The sequence below is a fragment of the Danio rerio genome, chromosome 17, assembly GCF_049306965.1.
Source record: "Danio rerio strain Tuebingen ecotype United States chromosome 17, GRCz12tu, whole genome shotgun sequence".
Classification (NCBI taxonomy): domain Eukaryota; kingdom Metazoa; phylum Chordata; class Actinopteri; order Cypriniformes; family Danionidae; genus Danio; species Danio rerio.
In genome coordinates this window covers 17594172-17614560 of record NC_133192.1, presented here as the reverse complement: position 1 = coordinate 17614560, position 20389 = coordinate 17594172, and the positions used below count along the sequence as shown (strand labels likewise).

Genomic DNA, 20389 nt, shown 5'->3' with positions numbered 1-20389 from the left:
TTTTAGTATGAACTATCTCTTTAATATGTGCAATATTCTCTGCACATTTGGAAAGAAAATAATACACTACACACTAAACATGAATTTAGGTATTCACATGAGTAAATTACATACACAGTCAATGTAAACGCGCAAATAGAGGTCAATTACAAAGTGTTTACTGCAAATGTATGGAATTTACCTCAATAACATAATCAGTGCTCATTCAAAATATTCAACTTTCACACAAAAATTCATTCAAGGCGAAAAACATATCATGAGTAATCTAGAGATAGTGAGTGACACAATGGTCCACCTCTGATGTGTGAACCGAGAAAAGCATTAACTAAAACTATTTTGATCATATAAACACACACATGCTGCACCAGTGTGTACATGTCACATATTAACACATTGTATTTTATTCATTAAACGTGATAATTACATTAGCAATCATTGGTTCTTTCTTTGATTGATTATTTACAGTAAAACCATTTTCCTTTGGGTCAGGTTGCTTGCAGTTTTAGTGTCATTTGCACATTCTGTTATGTCAGTGACAATGAGCCACTTTCCCTAGCTTGAGCACGTATGAACAGTTTTTCAAATATGCAGGGCTAGATTAGCTCATCAAAGATATGTGTGTTTGTTGGCGCAGATAACCTAGTGGTCAGTGCACCAGCATATAGCATAACTGTGAGTTTGAGTACCAAATCACAAACATTTCCCAATCACTGCATCTCTCTCTTCACTTCCTGTCAAAAAAGTACTGTCCAATCAAAAAAAGGTGCCAGAAATAAAATAATGCCACAAATAAAATACTAAACATAAATGTCTGCACGTTTTTTACCCACTGATGATTAATTTTGTAAGTCACGGGGCATTTTTATGCACCCAATTCTGGAGTATGGAAGGTTTTGATGAGTTTTGGCGTCTTCACATATATTGATGTGGTTCCAGGCAACAATTAAGCCTGGATGTGAATGTCTGTGTATAGCCCTACCGCTGTGTGTTCCTGCTGTTAGAGGAATAGACTGTCTGTCATTATTGAAGGTTCTTGAATTTGTTGTGCTAATTAAATTATTAAGGCAGTGATGACTACAACTCATCTGAACAAGTCATTACAGGGTCACGGTCTGTTTTATTTTACAATATTACATTTTTAAAAATTAAGTTGCTTGAAAATTTGTATATACAGTTGAAGTCAGAATTATTAGCACCCACTGAATATTTTTTCCCAATTTCACATTTCTAAATATAATATTTTTAAAAACTAACTTTGATATCTTTTTTTCTTTGCAATCATGACAGTAAATATTATTTTACTAGATATTTTTCAGACACTAGTATTTAACTTAAAGGTGCAGTATGTAAGTTTGAAACCCAGTGATTGAACTAGGTATTGCATTCCTGAATCAAAACAAATCCAAGCGCAGGTTGCCAGATTGACCGACAGGAGCAAGTCTGACTATCGAGCCTAAAGGCTAATTAAAACTGTGTTCTATATAAAAGCAACGACATGCAATAAAAGGAAAATTCTCCATATTAAAATTAGTTTTTGTCCTAAATAACACCTTGAATTGATATATTAGAAACCGCTTCTATTTCTTGCAGCTGAACAACAGAAAACTGAAAATGCTCACCTCATGTATTCCTCCTGTGCTTTATTCAGTGTTAAATGCTAACAATATGAGTTTGAATGCCATTTTACATGACATTTATTGCCATACTAATGAAAAGAGCAGCAGATGGTTTACCTCAGATCTTGAAAATAAACCGTTTGAAATTCACCTTTAGAACTGTGACTCAGTGCAAGCCAACACATATCAGCGATTCAGCATCTGCATTTAATAATGTTAATGAGGTTTAATATGTATTAATTAGATTATAAACCTTATCATTTCTTGAGTGAGTGCATATTCTGTCCTTCTGAATGGCTGTATTTAAATTTCTGTCGTGTTTTGTCTGGTGCAAACAGCCAAACTACAGACAAAAATAAAGAGTGGCTAATAATTCTGACTTCAACTGTATTTGATAGTTTTTAGTTTTTAAATAAAAAAAAAAAAAGTGGTCAAGAAGTTTGTTTCTACATCAAATTTATCTTCTGTGAAAATCTTTATATATTTTATAAAGTGTTGTTAATGTTTAAATAAAATAACATACTTTGCTTTTGTTCAGCTAGTTGCCAAGAAATTTGTTTCTTCAATTTCTTTTCTTTATCGACAGTATTTTAATTCACCCAAGGATACAAATTTAAAAGGTTACAAAGTTTGATTTTTCTCTCAAAAACAAAAGGATATACTTTAAAGACCGCTAGCCAATAGCTATGTTTCTATCCACCTATCTTTATAAGCATTTTGGATATGCGCATAAAAAATTTGGTTCATGGAAACACCAAGATGGGCATTAGTTCTGAAAATGTGCATAAAAAACGTAAGCATAACTGAGTAGGATAAACGTTTTATTCAATAAGAAAAGATGCGCATAAACTACGATGGAAACACTTTTACTGAACAACAATCAGTATTAAAGTATTTTCAGTATTAAAAAACGTCACGTGATTTTGTTATAAGAGATCATGTGATGATCAAAATGTGTGAATGGACAAACCAGCAGGTTGAGCAAACTGTAAAACATCTACAGTGTTGTTTTGCTCATTATATAATACATGAATCATTTTAGTATTAGTGTTATTATATTATTAATTACCTTCAGAACTGTTAAGAGTGTCTGCGCTCTGCATCTCATGGCTTCAAACACTTTAAAGTGTTATTATATTATAAATTACCTCCAGAATCAAGAATGTCTGTTCTCAAACGCCATCACACATTCATTGCATATGCGCATTGTCTTCTGAGGCGCAAGTAATTTTTTAAAATAAAGAATAGATTGACACACCTTGTCCTACCACAGCAAATTCCGTTTTTACTTTTGATCTTTGGCACCAGTTTATTAAAAAGTGACCATTTCGTTCTCTTTGACTCGTTGGATGAAAAAACTGCTTTATTTTCACATCTTATATACAATATTCCTGTTTTGGGTATAAATTTAATTTCATCTTTGAATGGAAACATAGCTATTGACATATATAGTAGAAGTTAGGTAGAACTGTACCTTTAAGACCCAAATAAAGACTGGGCATGTTTTAACCATAAAGCAGTCCAATGATTTATTCAAACATCTCTAGTACATTACACCAAATATTCATCACTCGCATAAATACATTTGAAGGCAAATGTTTTGATGACTGACTGTAATGTCCTCAATTTCACTCAGTTGAAAAAAACTCCTTTGTGGAAAGTGACTCACTCCCATTTTCCAGTAAGTTATAAACATGTTTTACACAAAACCGTTTGACAGATCCTCCAAATCATTTAGTTTCATGTGCTTTTCATTGGCATTTTAACTGATGTGTTGTTTTTGTGACTGACTCCAGTTGTGTCAACTAGTTACCATGGATACCGCTGGTCTACAGTCTTTCTAGAAGTCTGTATCCTGCAATTCATTATTTAGTAAAGCGCACAGTTTGATCGTGATCCTCCATACAGATACAGTCTACACGCTACAGTATTAATGCCACAGGTAAGTATGGAGAGGTCAGAACCTTCACTTCTCTCTAGGAGTCATTGTTGGCCTGAAGCAAACATGTAATCCTGCGTCATCTCACAAAGCATAATGAGTTTCCAATGATTCCGTTTCCAGTAATATCTGCTCTTGCATTTATGAGGTTTTTTTTTTCCTTGCAGATCGGCCTTGGATCTGGAACATTCCATACACTCAAGCACCAGACACTCATGGAAATGTATGGGTGCCTTCTTGAGCTGCTGAGACCATCTGAACAAGATCGTATTAACATGGAAATCAGATCATCAGCATCTCTTTCTGGGTCTGTTCAGTTCGTCATATAAGCTTTAAAATTACATGCTTTTACCTTTGATATCAGTAGTTGTTAGAAATACACTATAATACTGTTATGGTTATAGTTATAGATACGATAGTGTATAGTTATTACTTAATAAAATGCTTTTTGTAAAAAAAAACATAATAATAAAATACAACAATAAAATACACCGAACTATGTAATCTTTTTTTTCAGTTGCGGTGTTCTCCTTTGTCTTAAAGGGCTGGTTTTTCAGTTTTTGACTCATAAAATAGCATAATATGTTTGGAGATATTTTAGAAACATGCAAAGTGATTTTAAAAGTCAAAAACGTACATACAGCAACTTTAAAGAGCAATTTACAGACTTAACTAGGTGAATTAGGCAGGTTAGGGTAATTAGCCAAGTCATTGTATAACAGTGGTTTGTTCTGTTAACCAGTGGTTCTCAAAGTGGGGGTCGGCACCCCCTAAGGGCAATGATGGTAGGTCGCAAATAGAATTACCATATTTTATCCATAACCTAATAAAGGGAAAAATTTGTAGTTTATAGTTACTATATACTACATACTACAGTAGCTTATAGTTACTAGTTCTATTGGATTGCGACCCCTGGGGTAATTACATTATATTAATGACACACCAATGGCGTCAGATGCAGCAGATGGATTTTATGACACCAGGTTAAACTTTCTGGCCCATTTACAGCACCCACATACATTAAAAAAAATTAAACGAAGAATAGACTATTGGGTATTGGGTGTCGCGAGTCACTGGCATTGTCATTTTGGGGATCATGAAAATGTTGAAATGTTTAGGAACCCCTGCTGTAGACAATCGAAAATATATATATATATATATTATTGACCATAAAATGTTTTTTTTATATATATATAAAAACTTTATTCTAGCCAAAATAAAACAAATTAGACTCTCCAGAAGAAAATTTCAAAAAATACTGTGGAAAATTCCTTGCTCTGATGAAAATCATTTAGGAAATTATCAAAAACAAAAAAAAGAGTGGCTAATAATTTCAACTATATTTTATAACTTTTATTTTTTTATTTTAAAGAAATAAGTTGTCAAGAAATTTGTTTCTACATCAAATTTATCTTCTGTAAAAATCTTTATATATTTTATGAAGCGTTTAGTTAATTTTTTTTTATAAAATAACATTCATTACTTTAGTTCAGCAGCTTTTAATTCACCCAAAGATAATTCAAAAGTTCACACTTAGATGATGATGGATTATAAAGCTTGTTTGACATGCTTTAAAGGGAAAAAGCCCTGAGCTTATAATGTCCTCGAGCCCGGCGCTCCCTAGTAAATTAACTTAAGTTGCATGTTTTTGGACGGTGGGAGGAAACCAAGGAACTCGGGGGAAACCCTTGTGAGCACAGTGGAAATGTGTAAACTCTGCACAGAAATGTTGGCTGGCTTGATAAGGACTTGAACCAGTGACGTTCTTGCTGTGAGGCAACAGTGCTGACCACTGGGCCACCGTGCCACACATCTAGAAAAGGAGGAGGGGTTAAATGGTGGATTCTTCAAAACGAAGATGACTGTCATATGGCACTTATAGTGGCTTAGGAATCGTCTGATTGGTGTATCATGAATTGAATAATGCGGGGCCAGCTGCAAGCAATCATAAACACGTGATCCTCTCCAAATTAGTTTATAAATAAACTTCACAAATTTAAAAGGTTACAAAGTTTTATTTTTTCTCTCAAAAACAAAAGAAAACACTGAACTATGTAATCATTTTTTCAGTAGCAGTGTTTTCCTTTGTCTTAAAAGGGCTGTTGGTAAGTTTTTGACTCTTCTAAGAGCCAGGACACACCAAGCCGACAGCAAACAACACTAGCTTCAATGAAACCCAACTGTGTTGTTGCCTCGCATCTGGATCAAATAGCTGTGCCTAAACACAGCAAACAGACAAAAGCCAACTAAAATGAGAGCCACATTCTGCGTTACCACACAGTGGGGGCCAGCAGTCTGGTTTAGCATTCTGCAAAAGGAAACCGAACTTCCGACGCACACAGACAAATTAATAGGTGCGTTTGACTTCATGCAGCGCTGCGCAGACTAATCGAAATCTGTCTTAAAGCGGTGCATGATGGTTAAAAGTTTTGTTCGGCATGTGAATATCATATGTGGCATTAAAGTACCGAGATTAGCCGATGCTGCATCTGAAGAGCGACTGCGGGAGCTGCGATGAAGACTTCGGTATTACACGATTGGCTGAGTTCACGGGATGACGACAACTACGTGTATTTCAGGTTTATTATTGGACAACTTCCATCTCACAAACTTCCAAACAAACAGTTAACTTTTTATACTATCTCTATCTTGTATATATCCAGCTTATTAAAAAACTTCAGGTATTTTACTAAAGTAAATCTTTTTTTAAATATTTGTTTATTAAGGCTAGATTGTTTGCATAGGTTTATTTTTGTCCATTTTATACAGACCCTTACTGTATATAGCTCCATATACGATTTAAATGATGTATATTTTAGCGAATAACCAAATATCAACTCAAATAAGTCTTACAGACTAGTATAATAGTCATCATTGATCATGCCACCCCATAACGTTTTCTTAACAAAATGTGATAAATAATTATAATTATAAAAAACTATAAAATAGTTCTAAAATAATTAATACTTTTATAAAACAGTTTTATCCTGTCAAACTATTAAAAATTAAAAGAAATTTAAAAGTAACATTGATATATCTTGCCTTTTCTGTGGAATTTCCACTGAAAGTGTAGTTCGCTTATTTAGGATTGTCCTTTTGTTCAATCTTTTTGGATTAATGTGATTGGATCAATAAATAATAAATCATTGATCTCGCCATGTGAATTGTGATAATGCAGAGAACTATGAGCTTCGAGGTGTCCGACCTGACAGCCTCATTTGCAGCTCCGCTCCACCTGTGCTCGGCTAATCTGGTTGATTGCTAGCTGCAGCCGTGGTTCAAGTCGAACGCACCTAAAGTTTACTCGCTTTGTTGCTTCACTACCTCACAGTCGTGCACTTAGAATGCTCTCTTCAGCCAATGGTCTGATGCTGATTCTACATGCTGAATCAGGGAGGCGACATGTGGAACACACCAAACCAACTAGCCTGACCAACGAAACTAAATGGCCAACCATCAGCTTGGTGCTGCCTTTCAACTTAAAAATACCATAATACTTTTGTAGATATTTAGGAAACATGCTAATTGAACAAAATAGTTTTTCTGGAAAGACTATGAAATACACAAAACAGTTTTGAATGTAGCAAAATTCAATGGGTAATATGGTGATTGAAGCCCCACCTTCTAGTACAAGAGCCAATCATCGATTGCTATACACTGACAATTCTCCTGAGGAGGAGCTCAGACCAGAGATGAGTGAGTTTCTCCAGATTTTGTGTGATTCGAACATTTAGAAATGAAATTAAAGACACAATTGTTGTTTCATTTTGTTAGTGATTCCGAGTATGAAATTTAATCATAAATTTGCCAAGCGATTTTGGAGAATTGGATGTTTGCACATTCAATCAGAATGCCCAAGCATACTGCCCGAAAGGTGTTTCAAAGATGGCCGCCGAGTGAAATGACTTGCCTTAAAGGGACTTTGGCTGAAGTCAGTTGTTCTCCTTTGAAAATCTGCATTCCAGGTTAGGATGTCTGTCTTTGTTTTGGTCAGTGTTTCTCAGCCCACTTCCAGTTTACCCAATTATAAATAGACAACCAGGGTTGCCTTAATTGGTAAGATTTGTATTCTGTTGAAAGAAAGTATGCTTATATTGAAGCCCAGCGATGTAGGTAAACAGAAGTAAACCAATCTATTTTCATTCATTGAAAAAAAAAACATTGTAAAAGCCTTTAAACAAGTTGTATTTACACCTTATTTTATGAACATCAGTAGGTAAAAGGGCACAATACACAAAAAAAAGGCAATCTTTCAAATCTATTTTCAGACTGATTTGATAGAGTTAAGATAAAAGAAGGACCAAATAAAATGGTGAAAACATCTTAAATTGGCTTTTTTTTATTTATTTATTTATTTTTTTAATGTTTGTCTATGGACATGTCCTTGTAAATGAATTTCAGGCGAGCTCCAGGGGCGGATTGATTTTTTTATTTACAGCTACAGTGAAGCAGTAATGTGTTTGAGGAGGACTCTGCTCCCCCGGCATCACTGATATATCCAATGTGATCAAAATAAAGAACAATTGCTGCTGTTTTTGCTCGTCCTGAAATTGTCATGTTGCCTGGCAACATTGGAAAAGTTATAGCTCGACATTGATATAAAGGAATTCCCTGTGGCCCAATCATTTTAATTTTTTTAAATAAACAATTATTGGGATTCTGTACATTATTTGAAGGTTAACTGAGACCTAAAACAACTGTACAGAAATCTTACAGCCAGCATTTTTCTTGTAGAACTTTTAAATCTTACATAACGAAACTGAAATATTCACTTTTACCGTGAACAGTCTGAATTATGTATATCTCTTGCACAGCCATCTGTGACATTTGTTGGACGCGTTTCAGGCTTTGATCAGATAAATATTAGAGAGCGCTTCTTCATTTTAAAAAGGTCTTTTTAATATTGATCTCGGATCATTAGATTAGATTTATTCCTAACAGAGCAGCCTGGCAGAAATAATTACTATCATTATAGGTTTACCATTCAAATGAGTGACTACTGTGTTAACTATTCCAATTACATCCCGGCTATTACTAATAATGGCCCCAGTGGTGCTCATAGATTTTCAAGCTTCAGTTTGAATTTAGATGCCCAAGCAGAATTAACATGTGTTGTTTATTATTCTCTTTTAAATCTTAAACAAACCTTTTTATTTTAAGCATTTTGGTTGGTAAGTATGCTTGTAATATATTTCTTTGAAAGAAATTTGTAAACCAAGCTTTTTTATCTCCCTAAAAAAATAAATCTTACACATAACTCATTTCCTTTATGTCATACCTTAATTGTGATGTTGAAAATATGTCTAAGCCAGGGGTGAGTGTCAGTCTACACTTCACAGGAACATTTTATTCTCTCTGATTCTGACACTGATGAAGTTGCATGCGCAATCGGGCTATAGCTGTCTCTTGTGACGGGTTTATGCTTCAACTGGGAGTCTTGGCTGAAGGCATTGTGTGGCAAGCTGGATTTACATTTATTCTTAGAAACTAAATCGATATATTGTTTGTTTCTGATTTTACTGAAATCTATTCCATTATCTAGGTTCAAATTTGTATTAGTCCAGCTGTGATCATATTTATTTTAGCTTATTAGTGTCTACCCAATATGTACACCAAAGGTTTTCCTATCTCCACAGAAGAACGCTAGAGCTCAAACAGAGTGTACATCGGGTTATTGATCACCTCCCTGACCCTTCTCCCCCGATCACTCAGCTAAGGTGTGCAGCCAACTCTAGAAAGAGTCCTGGAGGTTCCAAACATCTTCCACTTATGGATCATGGAGGCTACTGTGCTCATTGGAACTTCCAGAGCCGCAGAAATGTTTCTGTAACCTTCCACAGCCTTGTGCCTCAAGGCAATCCTGTCTCAGAGGTCTACAGACAATTCCTTTGTCTTCATGCTTGGTTTGTGCTTTGACATGCACTGCCAACCCTGGGACCTTATATAGACAGGTGTACGCCTTTTCAAATCATGTCCAATCAACTGAATTTACCACAGGTAAACTCCAATTAAGCTGCTGAAACATCTCAAGAATGATTAGTGAAAACAGAATGTACCTGAGCTCAATTTAGAGCTTCACAGCAAAGGCTGTGAATACTTATGTACATCTAATTTTTCAGGTTTTTTATTTTTAATGACAATTTTAAAAAACATTTTTCACATTGTCATAATGGGGTATTGCATGTAGAATTTTGAGGAAATAAATGAATTTAATCCATTTTGGATTAAGGCTGTAACATTTAAAAATGTGGGAAAAGTAAAGCGCTATCAATACTTTCCAGATGCACTGTATATGTATTCTTAGGGGGGATTAAAATATTGACCTTAAATATTATTTCAGAAATTGAAAACTTATTATCTAACAAAAACAAAGATGTTTTCCACGAAAAAAATATTCTAGAAAATTTTCTTGCTCAATACATTAAAAGTCACAGGTAAGATATTGCCAGAAATATTCTAGCTAAATTTGGAGTGGGAATACATTCGAAAAATTGTAAAAGATTTTTTACAATGTTAGAGTAATAAATAATAATAGTTAAGTAGATAAATAAGTAGCTACTGGTAACAAAAAAAATAGATGCGTTATTTTTAAAGCCTAATAGTTAAAACGGCTTGCCACATGCGCCGGTGCTCCGAGTTTTGTTCAATCGCAGGGAACGTGCGCTTCGTGTAATGAGGTCTGACTATTTAACCTGTGTCACTTCGTGAATATGTCAAGAGAGTTCATTCGAGTTTAGCCTACATAAACTGCTATTAAATGCTTACTGAAATATTGAACGCAATGCACGCGGCCACCTGATGGACTCACCCGAGACTAAAGTGGACTTAAATAAGGTTTTTCGATGAGACCCAGTGAGATGCATCACACGAGAAGAGCCGAACCACCAGATCCACCCACAATCTCATTCATCAGGATTTCAGCCTGCATTCAATGCACTGACAGAGGATGGTATGAGCATCTCTCATCATCATCATCATTGCTCATCTGCAACACATTTGTTGTACATGCAGCCCAAGAATAATGGAAGACGAGGAAGTTTCTTGCAGTTTCGTGCCCACTGTCGCCGTGAAATGTAAGATGTGGAGACTTTATTACCAGTCCGGTCCAGCAGTAGTCACATAATGGCATGTAGAGGCTCGTGCTGTTGTGGCTGTGGTCCAGTGAATGAAGATAATGCCCGGTTCATCATGTTGCTACTCCTCATCATCCTCTACCTTCTGTGCGGAGCCGCGGTGTTTTCAGCCCTGGAGCATCCGAAGGAGAAACTGGCGAAGGAAAGGTGGGCTCAGAGGTTTGAGCTGTTCAGCCAAAAGTACAACCTCAACAAAAGTGACCTGGAGAACTTCTTGAGACATTATGAAGAGGCGAACATGGCAGGGATACGGGTGGACACTCTCAGACCGCGTTGGGATTTTACCGGAGCCTTTTATTTTGTCGGGACTGTCGTTTCTACCATCGGTAAGGATAAAAACAAACATATCTCGAGTAGTATACATGAAATATTAGTAAATATATTTTACTAATCAAATTTAATTCACTTTATACTTTATATTTACAATTAAGGTAAACATTTTATAATACTACAATATTTTATAATACTAAATGTATATATAGGTGAGGCTAATAGTTTAATATTAGGTAACTGAATTACACAGCCAAATAGATTGATAGATAGACAGACAGACAGACAGACAGAACAGGCTATAAATGGATAGATAGATAGACAGACGGACAGACAGATTAGACAGAACAGGCTATGGATAGATAGATAGATAGATAGATAGATAGATAGATAGATAGATAGATAGATGATAGATAGATAGATAGATAGATAGATAGATAGATAGATAGATAGATAGATAGATAGATAGATAGATAGATAGATAGATAGATAGATAGATAGATAGATAGATAGATAGATGACCTTATAGGCTACCCTAATAAATGGATAGAAAGAACTGTGGATATAGTGACCTTATACCCTAATAAATAGATATAAAGGACTGAGGACATGTTGACCTTATACACTAATGGTTTAGTTTAGAATGTCACTAGGAAGTCTTTCATTGCAACCTGTTATAAGCTAATCAGTGTAATGAAACAGAAAACAGGCATGTTAAACCATTGCTTTGGCCTTCACATATTTTGAACGTGTAAATTTCAATGTTTTATCACTGTTTATATATTGGATGTTTCCCTTTAATATGGCAACAGAAAAAAATGAGTTAAGGAGTATTTAAGCTAAACAGTGCTGGGGAAGTATATTATTTTGGGTTCAGAATCTTATGTGATGGTAATTAGCATTTTACTCTCCTCTACTATAGGATAAAGCTATTACTGACTAATGTACGTCACCCACAGTAATTGCTTACATTGATTGGGCCAGGTTTGTTCATTGTTCATGTTGCTGTGTGTCAATAACTTGTATATTTGTAAAAATTCATACGGTTTGAATATGTCAAAGATACCAAGGTTTGCAAGCATTAAAACTATGGAAGTGTAATAAATATATTCTAGCAAAAACTTCTACCATTTTTTTCATGATTTAAGTATCCATTAAAATGTCATTCAGTACTTTAAAATAATTTATCAAAACATTTTGGCAGGCATATTTAAATCGTTCATGGAGCTGAATGCAGTAAATAGTCTCTATAAAAAAGGTGGAAGATAAACCTGTGCAAACAATCTAGTCTTTATAACCAGATTATTTAACAAAACATGATTACTGCAGTAAAATATTTGTAGTTATTTTTATAAGCCTGATATATACAAGTTAGAGATGGTATGAAAAGTTAACTGTTTTGAAATGTGTGAATCAGAAGTTGTCCAATAATAAACCAGAAACACATGTGGTTGTTGTCATGTTGTGAACTCAGCCAATGGTGTAATATTGGTGTCATCATCGCAGCTCCAGCAGTGACTCTTCAGATGCTGCTGAAGAGCATCTTTGGAGTGCTGTCGTGATGCTTTGATGCCACATGTACCAGTTACGTGGCGTCAGCACAGCGTCAACCCAGACAAAATTTCTAACCAGCATGCACCGCTTTAAAATTTTCGATTGATTGCGAAAAAAATTCCATCGATCTGCGCAGCGCTGCATGAAGTCAAATGCACCTAATGGTTCTCTGATTCAAATGATCTGTTTAGAGTGAGTCTCCAGTTATTGATTCACTGATTCAAATTATCTGTTTAGAGTGAGTCTCCAGTAACAAAATCAATGATTAACATGATCAATTCAGAGTGAGTCTCCAGTTAATGATTTACCGATTCAAATGATCTGTTCAAAGTGAGTCTCCTGTTGATGATTCACTCATTCAAACGATCTGTTCAAAGTGAGTTACACGTTATCAACTTGCTGATTAAAATGATCAATTCAGAGTGAGTCTTCAGTTAATGATTCACTGATTCAAATGATCTGTTCAGAGTGAGTCTCCAGTTGTGTATTAACTCGCTGATTAACATGATCAATTCAGAGTGAGTCTCCAGTTATCAACTTGCTGATTAACATGATAAATTCAGAGTGAATCTCCAGTTATCAACTCACTGATTAACATGATCAATTCAGAATGAGTCTCCAGTTAATAATTCACTGATTCAAATGATCTGTTCAGAGTGAATCTCCGGTTAATGATTCACTGATCCAAACGATCTGTTCAAAGTGAGTCTCCTGTTATCAATTCACTGATTAAAATGATCAATTCAGAATGAGTCTCCAGTAAATGATTCACTGATTGAAATGATCTGTCCACAAAGAGTCTCCAGTTAACAACTCATTGATTCAAATGATCCAGACAGAGCAAGGTTCCAGTAAATGATTCACTGATTTTACAAACTGATCTGAGTGAGGTTCAGCGTATAAAAGTGGTTTCACATGTTTTTACTTGAATTATCATGCATCATCAGTGTGGTTATAAAAGTATACCACGTTTTGATCGTTTCTCCACCACTTTCTTGCAAAATAAACACTTTCATACTTTCATTTTTATTCATTTTTATTATTGAAGTAGTTCAAAAACCAAGTACTCTTGTACTTTGATCCAAGTAATATTGAAAAAAAGGACTTTATATTTCAACTGGAGTAAGATTTTATGAGGCTATCTGTACTTTTACCATAATTTGTGTACTTAGTCCACCACTTCATAAATGTATGTGTTGCTGAATGACCATGGAATATGTATTCAGACATATTTTTTATAAATTCTATTAATATATGTAACATGCCTGAATTTAAAAGTGGAAAATTGTTACTATGCCTGTAGTGTAACAGGATATTGAGGTCATTTTGAACATAGAGAGTAAATTTACTGTTTAAATTGACAATAAGGTGGTGAATTTATATAGACTACTTACTAGAATTGCTTTTATTGTTTTACTGTTATTGTATGATATAAAATTGTACTAATATTGTATGAGTAAACTGAAATTCTTTGTTCTGTACATAACAAATTCACTTCATCCTATGAATACAAGTTGAGAAATATTGACATTGAGGTACAGACCTAATAAAGACGATGTTTATCTGCACTGAATGCTGTGGATCATGTGTTTAAGCAATTTCCCAGTTCCCCTTAGCCTATATTCCTCACTAATTCCTCGAAAATTTCCCACAGGGAAACCCAGAACTTCACAAACAAACCACACTCTCAGAAATAAAGGTACAAAATCTGTCACTAGGACTGTACACTGTAAAAATATCTTTAAATAAGCAGTTTTCCTTAATAATTTTCCATATTAACTTCTTAACTATGCTTTTAAATTGCATTATAGGATTTTGATCTATCCCCCAAAAGCTTTTAATGTTTGATAAGTGACTTTTGTTAACATTTTTAATAGTTTGAAGTGATATTTTGTCTGTGTTTGTGTTGTAAAATACAGTTCAAAAACCTGGTTATAAGCTGGCAGTACATTTTCTGTTATTTTACAGACTTAATTCTCTTTAGATCACTTCACTTCTCTATCTTGTCTTAAACAACTATTAAAAGTCACTTCATTAATCTACTTCATTAATCAGAAGTCGACCGAGCAGAGATAAAAACTCCCATAATGCAATTCACAAACATAAATAAACAGAAAACACCATCTCAAATATGAAACCTGTTTATTGACGGATATTTATTTACCTTTTACCTTTCAAAACAGACACTTTTAGGTGCTAACGTGTACTTTTAGCTTCAGTACATTTATTTCTAAGACCTCTGCTTCTGCTATTGCCTTGTTTTTTTTCTCCCCCACATGCAGTTTAGTGGTTTCATTGCATATCTCAGTGATCACCATGTCTTCAGACCTTAACTGAGGATGTTAATGAGCTTGTCTTCACAATGTCCTCCTCAATGGGGGCTTTTATGTGGAGGGGGGAAACATCTATGAGAATAATAATAACGCAATCCACTTATTATTAGCATTTCAATCAGCACGACAAGGAAAAGGTTGGAGAAGTTTCAGAATCTGTCACCAATAGCAACACTTTCTTCTCCAGCTTCGAGGAAGAAGAAAACAGCGTGAGACGGTTGGGCTCAATAAACAGCCTGCGGCAAATATTGTTTATTCGGGGTATAAATTAATGCTTCTTCCTCTCGTATGTCCCACAGGGTTTGGAATGACCACCCCCGCCACGGTCGGTGGCAAAATCTTCCTGATCTTTTATGGCCTCATCGGCTGCGCAGCCACCATTTTATTTTTCAATCTCTTCCTGGAGAGAATAATAACAGTGTTGGCGTTCGTGCTGAAGTCGTGCCATGAAATCCAACGTCGACGCAAGGGAGTTTTACCTCACGACAGCAGACAGGACTCAAGGCTAAACCATGAAGACAGTCTTGCAGGATGGAAGCCCTCGGTTTACTGTGTGATGCTGATCTTATGCGTGGCGGCAATAATCATTTCTTGCTGTGCTTCGGCCATGTACTCTTCAATCGAAGGATGGCGATACTTGGATTCGCTTTACTTCTGCTTTGTGGCGTTCAGCACCATTGGTTTTGGGGATATGGTCAGCAGCCAACGAGCCATTTACGAGAACCAAACCGTCTACCGAATCTGCAACTTCCTGTTTATTTTAATGGGCGTTTGCTGCATTTACTCCCTATTCAACGTCATCTCCATCGTGATCAAGCAGGTGCTCAACTGGCTCCTGAAAAAGCTGAAGATACCTTGTCGTCACTGTCACAGGAGGTCTCTTCGGCCCCGCAGGAACGCAGTCATGCCGAGCCATCTCCGAACACGCGTCCGCAACATATCCATAGACACGGACGCAGTGAACGACAGTGAGACGGATGGACGCAGACTGTCTGGAGAGATGATCTCCATGAGAGACTTCCTGGCGGCTAATAAGGTCAACTTGGCGATCATGCAGAAACAGCTGTCTGAGACTGCCAATGGTCATCCCCGGCCGGGCGGCTCAACAAACAGACACAATGGATTCTCTGGTGGAGTCGGAGCTTTGGGTATAATGAATAACAGGCTAGCAGAAACCAGCGTGGACAGATAAATATAACCTTTGCTAACAAACGAACACTGTTGGCTTCATGAAAAGCCAGATTGCACTGCCCGTAGTTTAGCTACACTGGAAAAAAATAACTGTTAATTAACAGTTTCCTTTTTTCTTGTGATTCACAAGAGTTTTCCGGTTATTTACAGTTGTGAATTGCATTTGATCTCTGCTCTGTCATCTTTTTATGTTGAAAATTCAACTCTTAAAGTTTAACAAAGTGACTTTTATTGACATTTTAGTTGTTTGATATAACATATATAAAGAAGTTAGTCTGTAAAATAACAGAAAATGTACTGGCAGGTTATTCTATAAGGTTTTTGTATCGTGATATACAACACCAACCCATACAATATAACACTTTAAACCACTGGTTCTCAAAGTGGGGGACAATGATAGGGGGGGTCGCTTGGTGATTTCAAATATATTGGTGAAGGTGAAGTCAAATAACTATTAGAATTGCCATATTTTATCTAAAACCCACAGAAAAATGGTAGTTAATAGATGAATTACTGGTTTGTAAACATTCAGGATGCGCTCACAGCGAGGTTGCAGAAAAAAAAAACGGGAGCACTAGCATTTACAGCGAGGGAATGACATTCGATGCGGAACAGAGTTTGTTGTTGTATTGGAGATAAGTTATATTGATTACATATTATTATATTGGATAAGGATAAGATATTGGATATTGCATGAGTAAAATGGCCAAGCATCCAGCCCCAAATTTACAACTATATCATTGAAACTCCAAGTGAATTTACAAAAGAGAAGTTAAAGGCCTAACTAGCAAGTCTTTGGATGCCTACAACTGTGTTCTGTGTAGTCATGTGCAAGAAATAATGTTTCATGATTACCAAATTCAAAACTTTCTGGTTCTGCCTAGCCCAAAACAAGAAAAGAAGACAGAGCTATACAAGGCCTGGGTAATCATCAACAAGCAAAACAACTACATTCTGACAGTGAACTGCACCTGTATGGCAGGGTATGTGAACGTACATGTTTACATTTTATAAGCATTCTGTGTCCGCTGTTTAATTAACCATATGTAACTGTTTTTGCTGAAATCATTGGCGCAATCAAAAATGAATAATGTGTATGATTCAGGATTGCGTGAACTTACCTGATATAACATAAGAACTGCAGAGTCAAGCATTTTTAATTAGGTCCTCATTCAATTCAGCTCTTATGATGGCTGTTAGCCACAGATGTCTGCAGTTGGTATTAAAAGCAAAGTGGTGTACAGAATTTTTTTTTTCTATTTTTGGACTTCAGAATTTGGCATCCTACTGCACAACATGACATGTTTGCTATCATAACCGGTGTTTTTTTGCAAACGGTATGCACGGTTAAACCCGTGTGACGTCATGAGTGATGTAGGCTGGCAATTCCCCTATAGTTACTCATTCATTCATTTTCTTGTCGGCTTAGTCCCTTTATTAATCCGGGGTCGCCACAGCAGAATGAACCGCCAACTTATCCAGCAAGTTTTTACGCAGCAGATGCCCTTCCAGCTGCAACCCATCTCTGGGAAACATCCACACACAATCACACTCATACACTACGGTATATTTAGCCTACCCAATTCACCTGTACCGCATGTCTTTGGACTGTGGGGGAAACCAGAGCACCCGGAGGAAACCCACGCGGAGGCAGGGAGAACATGCAAACTCCACACAGAAACGCCAACTGAGCCGAGGTTCAAACCAGCGACCTTCTTGCTGTGAGTAGACAGCACTACCTACTGCGCCACTGCCTCGCCTCCTATAGTTACATTAAAAACAAATTAAAAAGCGACAACATGCAAATAAAAGGCCATCAGCCTTTTAATTTATTATCATAGGACTGTGTGTTTAAGTTAGATTAATAAAACAGCAATAGCGTAAGCGGCAGCAGATTTATATTATTATAGCACCATGTTTAACTTGACACAACTGAATATGGAGGATGATCGTGGTGGTGGTCTCCAAAATCAAACCAAGAATACACTTGTGCTGAAAGCTATTCGCTATCATTAGATAGGGTTAATATTAAATTAAACAAATTAATATGACTTATTATAGAATGACTTATTATAGCCTATGGTTGTTAGACTGTTGCACTTTTTTGTGTTGTCAATATGCTCGTGTTTATAAAGGCATATTGTTGTGTATGCAACATTTGTATGTTTATAAACACTTCTGAGAAATGTAGGGGTCGCGAGTCACTGGCATTGTTATTTTGGGGGTCGTGGGCTGAAAAGTTTAAAAATCCCGGCTTTAAACTATTCAAATGTTAATAAAAGTCACTTTTTTAACATTTCAAGGTTAAAAGTTGTTGTGAAGAAAGGTCAATGTCTTATAATGCAATTCAAAAGCATAAATACTGTAAACTGGAAAATGACATTGAATACAAAATAATGAAAACTGCTAATTTATGGATATTTATTACAGTGTATTATTACTTTTATAATGCAGATGTAGGCTTGTACACAAAGTCTCTTTTATGTGCGGAATGCTGTAATCTAACCATCCATTGCTGCTCTAAAGGTAAAGAGAATGGAGAACTGAAGCTCAGGGCTGTTTATGAGATTGGGGTGCTTGGAAAGGCTTTGCTGCACCCCCTTTGACAAACTCTTTTGGTTGATTGGAGTATTTTTGTAGTCGGAGGACGTTATAATTGGGTTTGTTTGCCAAACTAGCACTTTTTAGGATAATAAAAATGCACAGATGTCATTGTGGGACATTTATGGTGGGGTCCAAAGTCTGAGACTTTCAGTAGTACATGTACATGTTTAGTCTGAAGGTGAATTTCAGAACTGTTATTTCATGGTTTGGGTTAAACCCTCTTTGGGTTTAATGACAGCTGTGCTCACTTTCCACAAGTCTCTGTAAAATGTTGAATTTCTGGTATGATTCGAGATGATCCAAACTGCACTGCATGGCCATCTGTACAATACAAACTGCCGCATATTCAGCTAGCCGATTTGTGAAATAAACGTAACATTTTATTTTAGTCTAGTCTAGTCTGACCTAGAATCAGTGTCACTATATGGTTGATGAGTTTTGGGGTCAATAAGATTTTCATTCAATAATTTTTCTTCAGCTTAGTCCCTTTATTTTATGAGGGGTCGCCACAGCGGAATGAACCACCAACTTATCTAGCATATGTTTTACACAGCAGATGCCCTTCCAGCTGCAACCCACAACGAGTACAATAATACACACTCATTCACACACATATGCTATGGCCAATTTAGCTTATTCAATTCACCTGTAGCACATGTCTTTGGAAATGAAAACTCCACACAGAAACGCCAACTGACGCAGCCAAGGCTCGAACCAGCGACCTTCTTGCTGTGAGGTGACAGCACTACCTACTGCACCACTGTGTCGCCCATTTAATAAGGTTTTACATTATTTTATTCAGTAAGGATGCATCAAATGAAAAGTTACGGTATTAACATTTAGATATTTAAAACAGTTTAAGTCTTTACATCATATATTGTTTATTCTGTTATTTATGGGTATAAATGAATGCTTCTTCCTAATATATTTCCAAAAGCGTGGGTAAGGGTCTCGAACCAGTGACCTTCTTGCTGTGAGGTGATGGTGCTAACCACTGAGCCACCGAGCCAAAGCGTCATGAAAAAACTGTATCATAACTTTCCAAAAGAATGGATAAATGTTTTTTGAACACCAGATCAGCAGAAGGTTTTTGAAGAATGGTTGATGAAAAATCTGCTTTACATTCTCCTAAATAATTAGTGAAATATCACAAACTAATTTCGAGAGGAGCACCTGATATGATTGGTCACGGCTTGTCTCTTATCTGTAATCATTAGTAAGCCAATTGGATTATTCCAAACTCACTATAAATACGCATGGGAGTCAGGTGTTCTACCAAGGAGGCTATAGACCAGGACCTCTAGCATTTGTCGCTGTCCTGCACAGGACTTACTAGCTGGCCTCTGTTTCACTAGCATTACTCCCTCGTCTTCTTTTTTTTGAAGAATGCCCCCCATCCACCCTATCTCCCCCCTTTTCCTACTTTGTGAAGTTTATTTATAAACAAATTTCGAGAGGATCACGTGCTTATGATTGTTCACAGCTGTTCCAACTTTAGCTAATGACAGATTATCCAATCAGACGATCCTTAACTCACTATAAATAACCAGACTTTTCTCATCTCAATATCTTCGTCTTGAAGAAACCCCCCACCCTACCCGACTTTCCCTCCTTTCAAACGGGCGTCACGGTGGCCAGCGATTAGCGCTGTTGCCTCACAGCAAGAATGCCCCTGGTTTAATTCCTTTCCAAACCAGACGCCATTTCTGTGCGGAGTTTGCTCGTTCTCCCTATGGTCGCGTGGGTTTT

General features: G+C 36.3%; 2 protein-coding genes across 3 annotated transcripts in view; both read left to right on the top strand.

Annotated features, from left to right (window-relative positions):
• Positions 1 to 4048, top strand: part of tdp1 (tyrosyl-DNA phosphodiesterase 1) — a 73956-nt gene extending 69908 nt beyond the window's left edge. For both annotated transcript variants that reach the window (XR_012393304.1, XM_695082.9), the window contains one exon: positions 3723 to 4048. Coding sequence is in view for 1 of the 2 variants with exons in the window: in XM_695082.9 (XP_700174.2) it covers positions 3723 to 3796 (74 nt within the window). In the remaining variant the exon portion in view is untranslated. The remainder of the gene's footprint in view (positions 1 to 3722) is intronic.
• A 6435-nt stretch (positions 4049 to 10483) lies between these two features.
• On the top strand, positions 10484 to 16602 carry kcnk13a (potassium channel, subfamily K, member 13a). Its single transcript, NM_001110117.2, is given in 2 exon segments — positions 10484 to 11014; positions 15145 to 16602. Coding segments are annotated over 2 exon segments (1230 nt in total). The 5' UTR covers positions 10484 to 10677; the 3' UTR covers positions 16038 to 16602.
• Positions 16603 to 20389: the final 3787 nt, after the last annotated feature.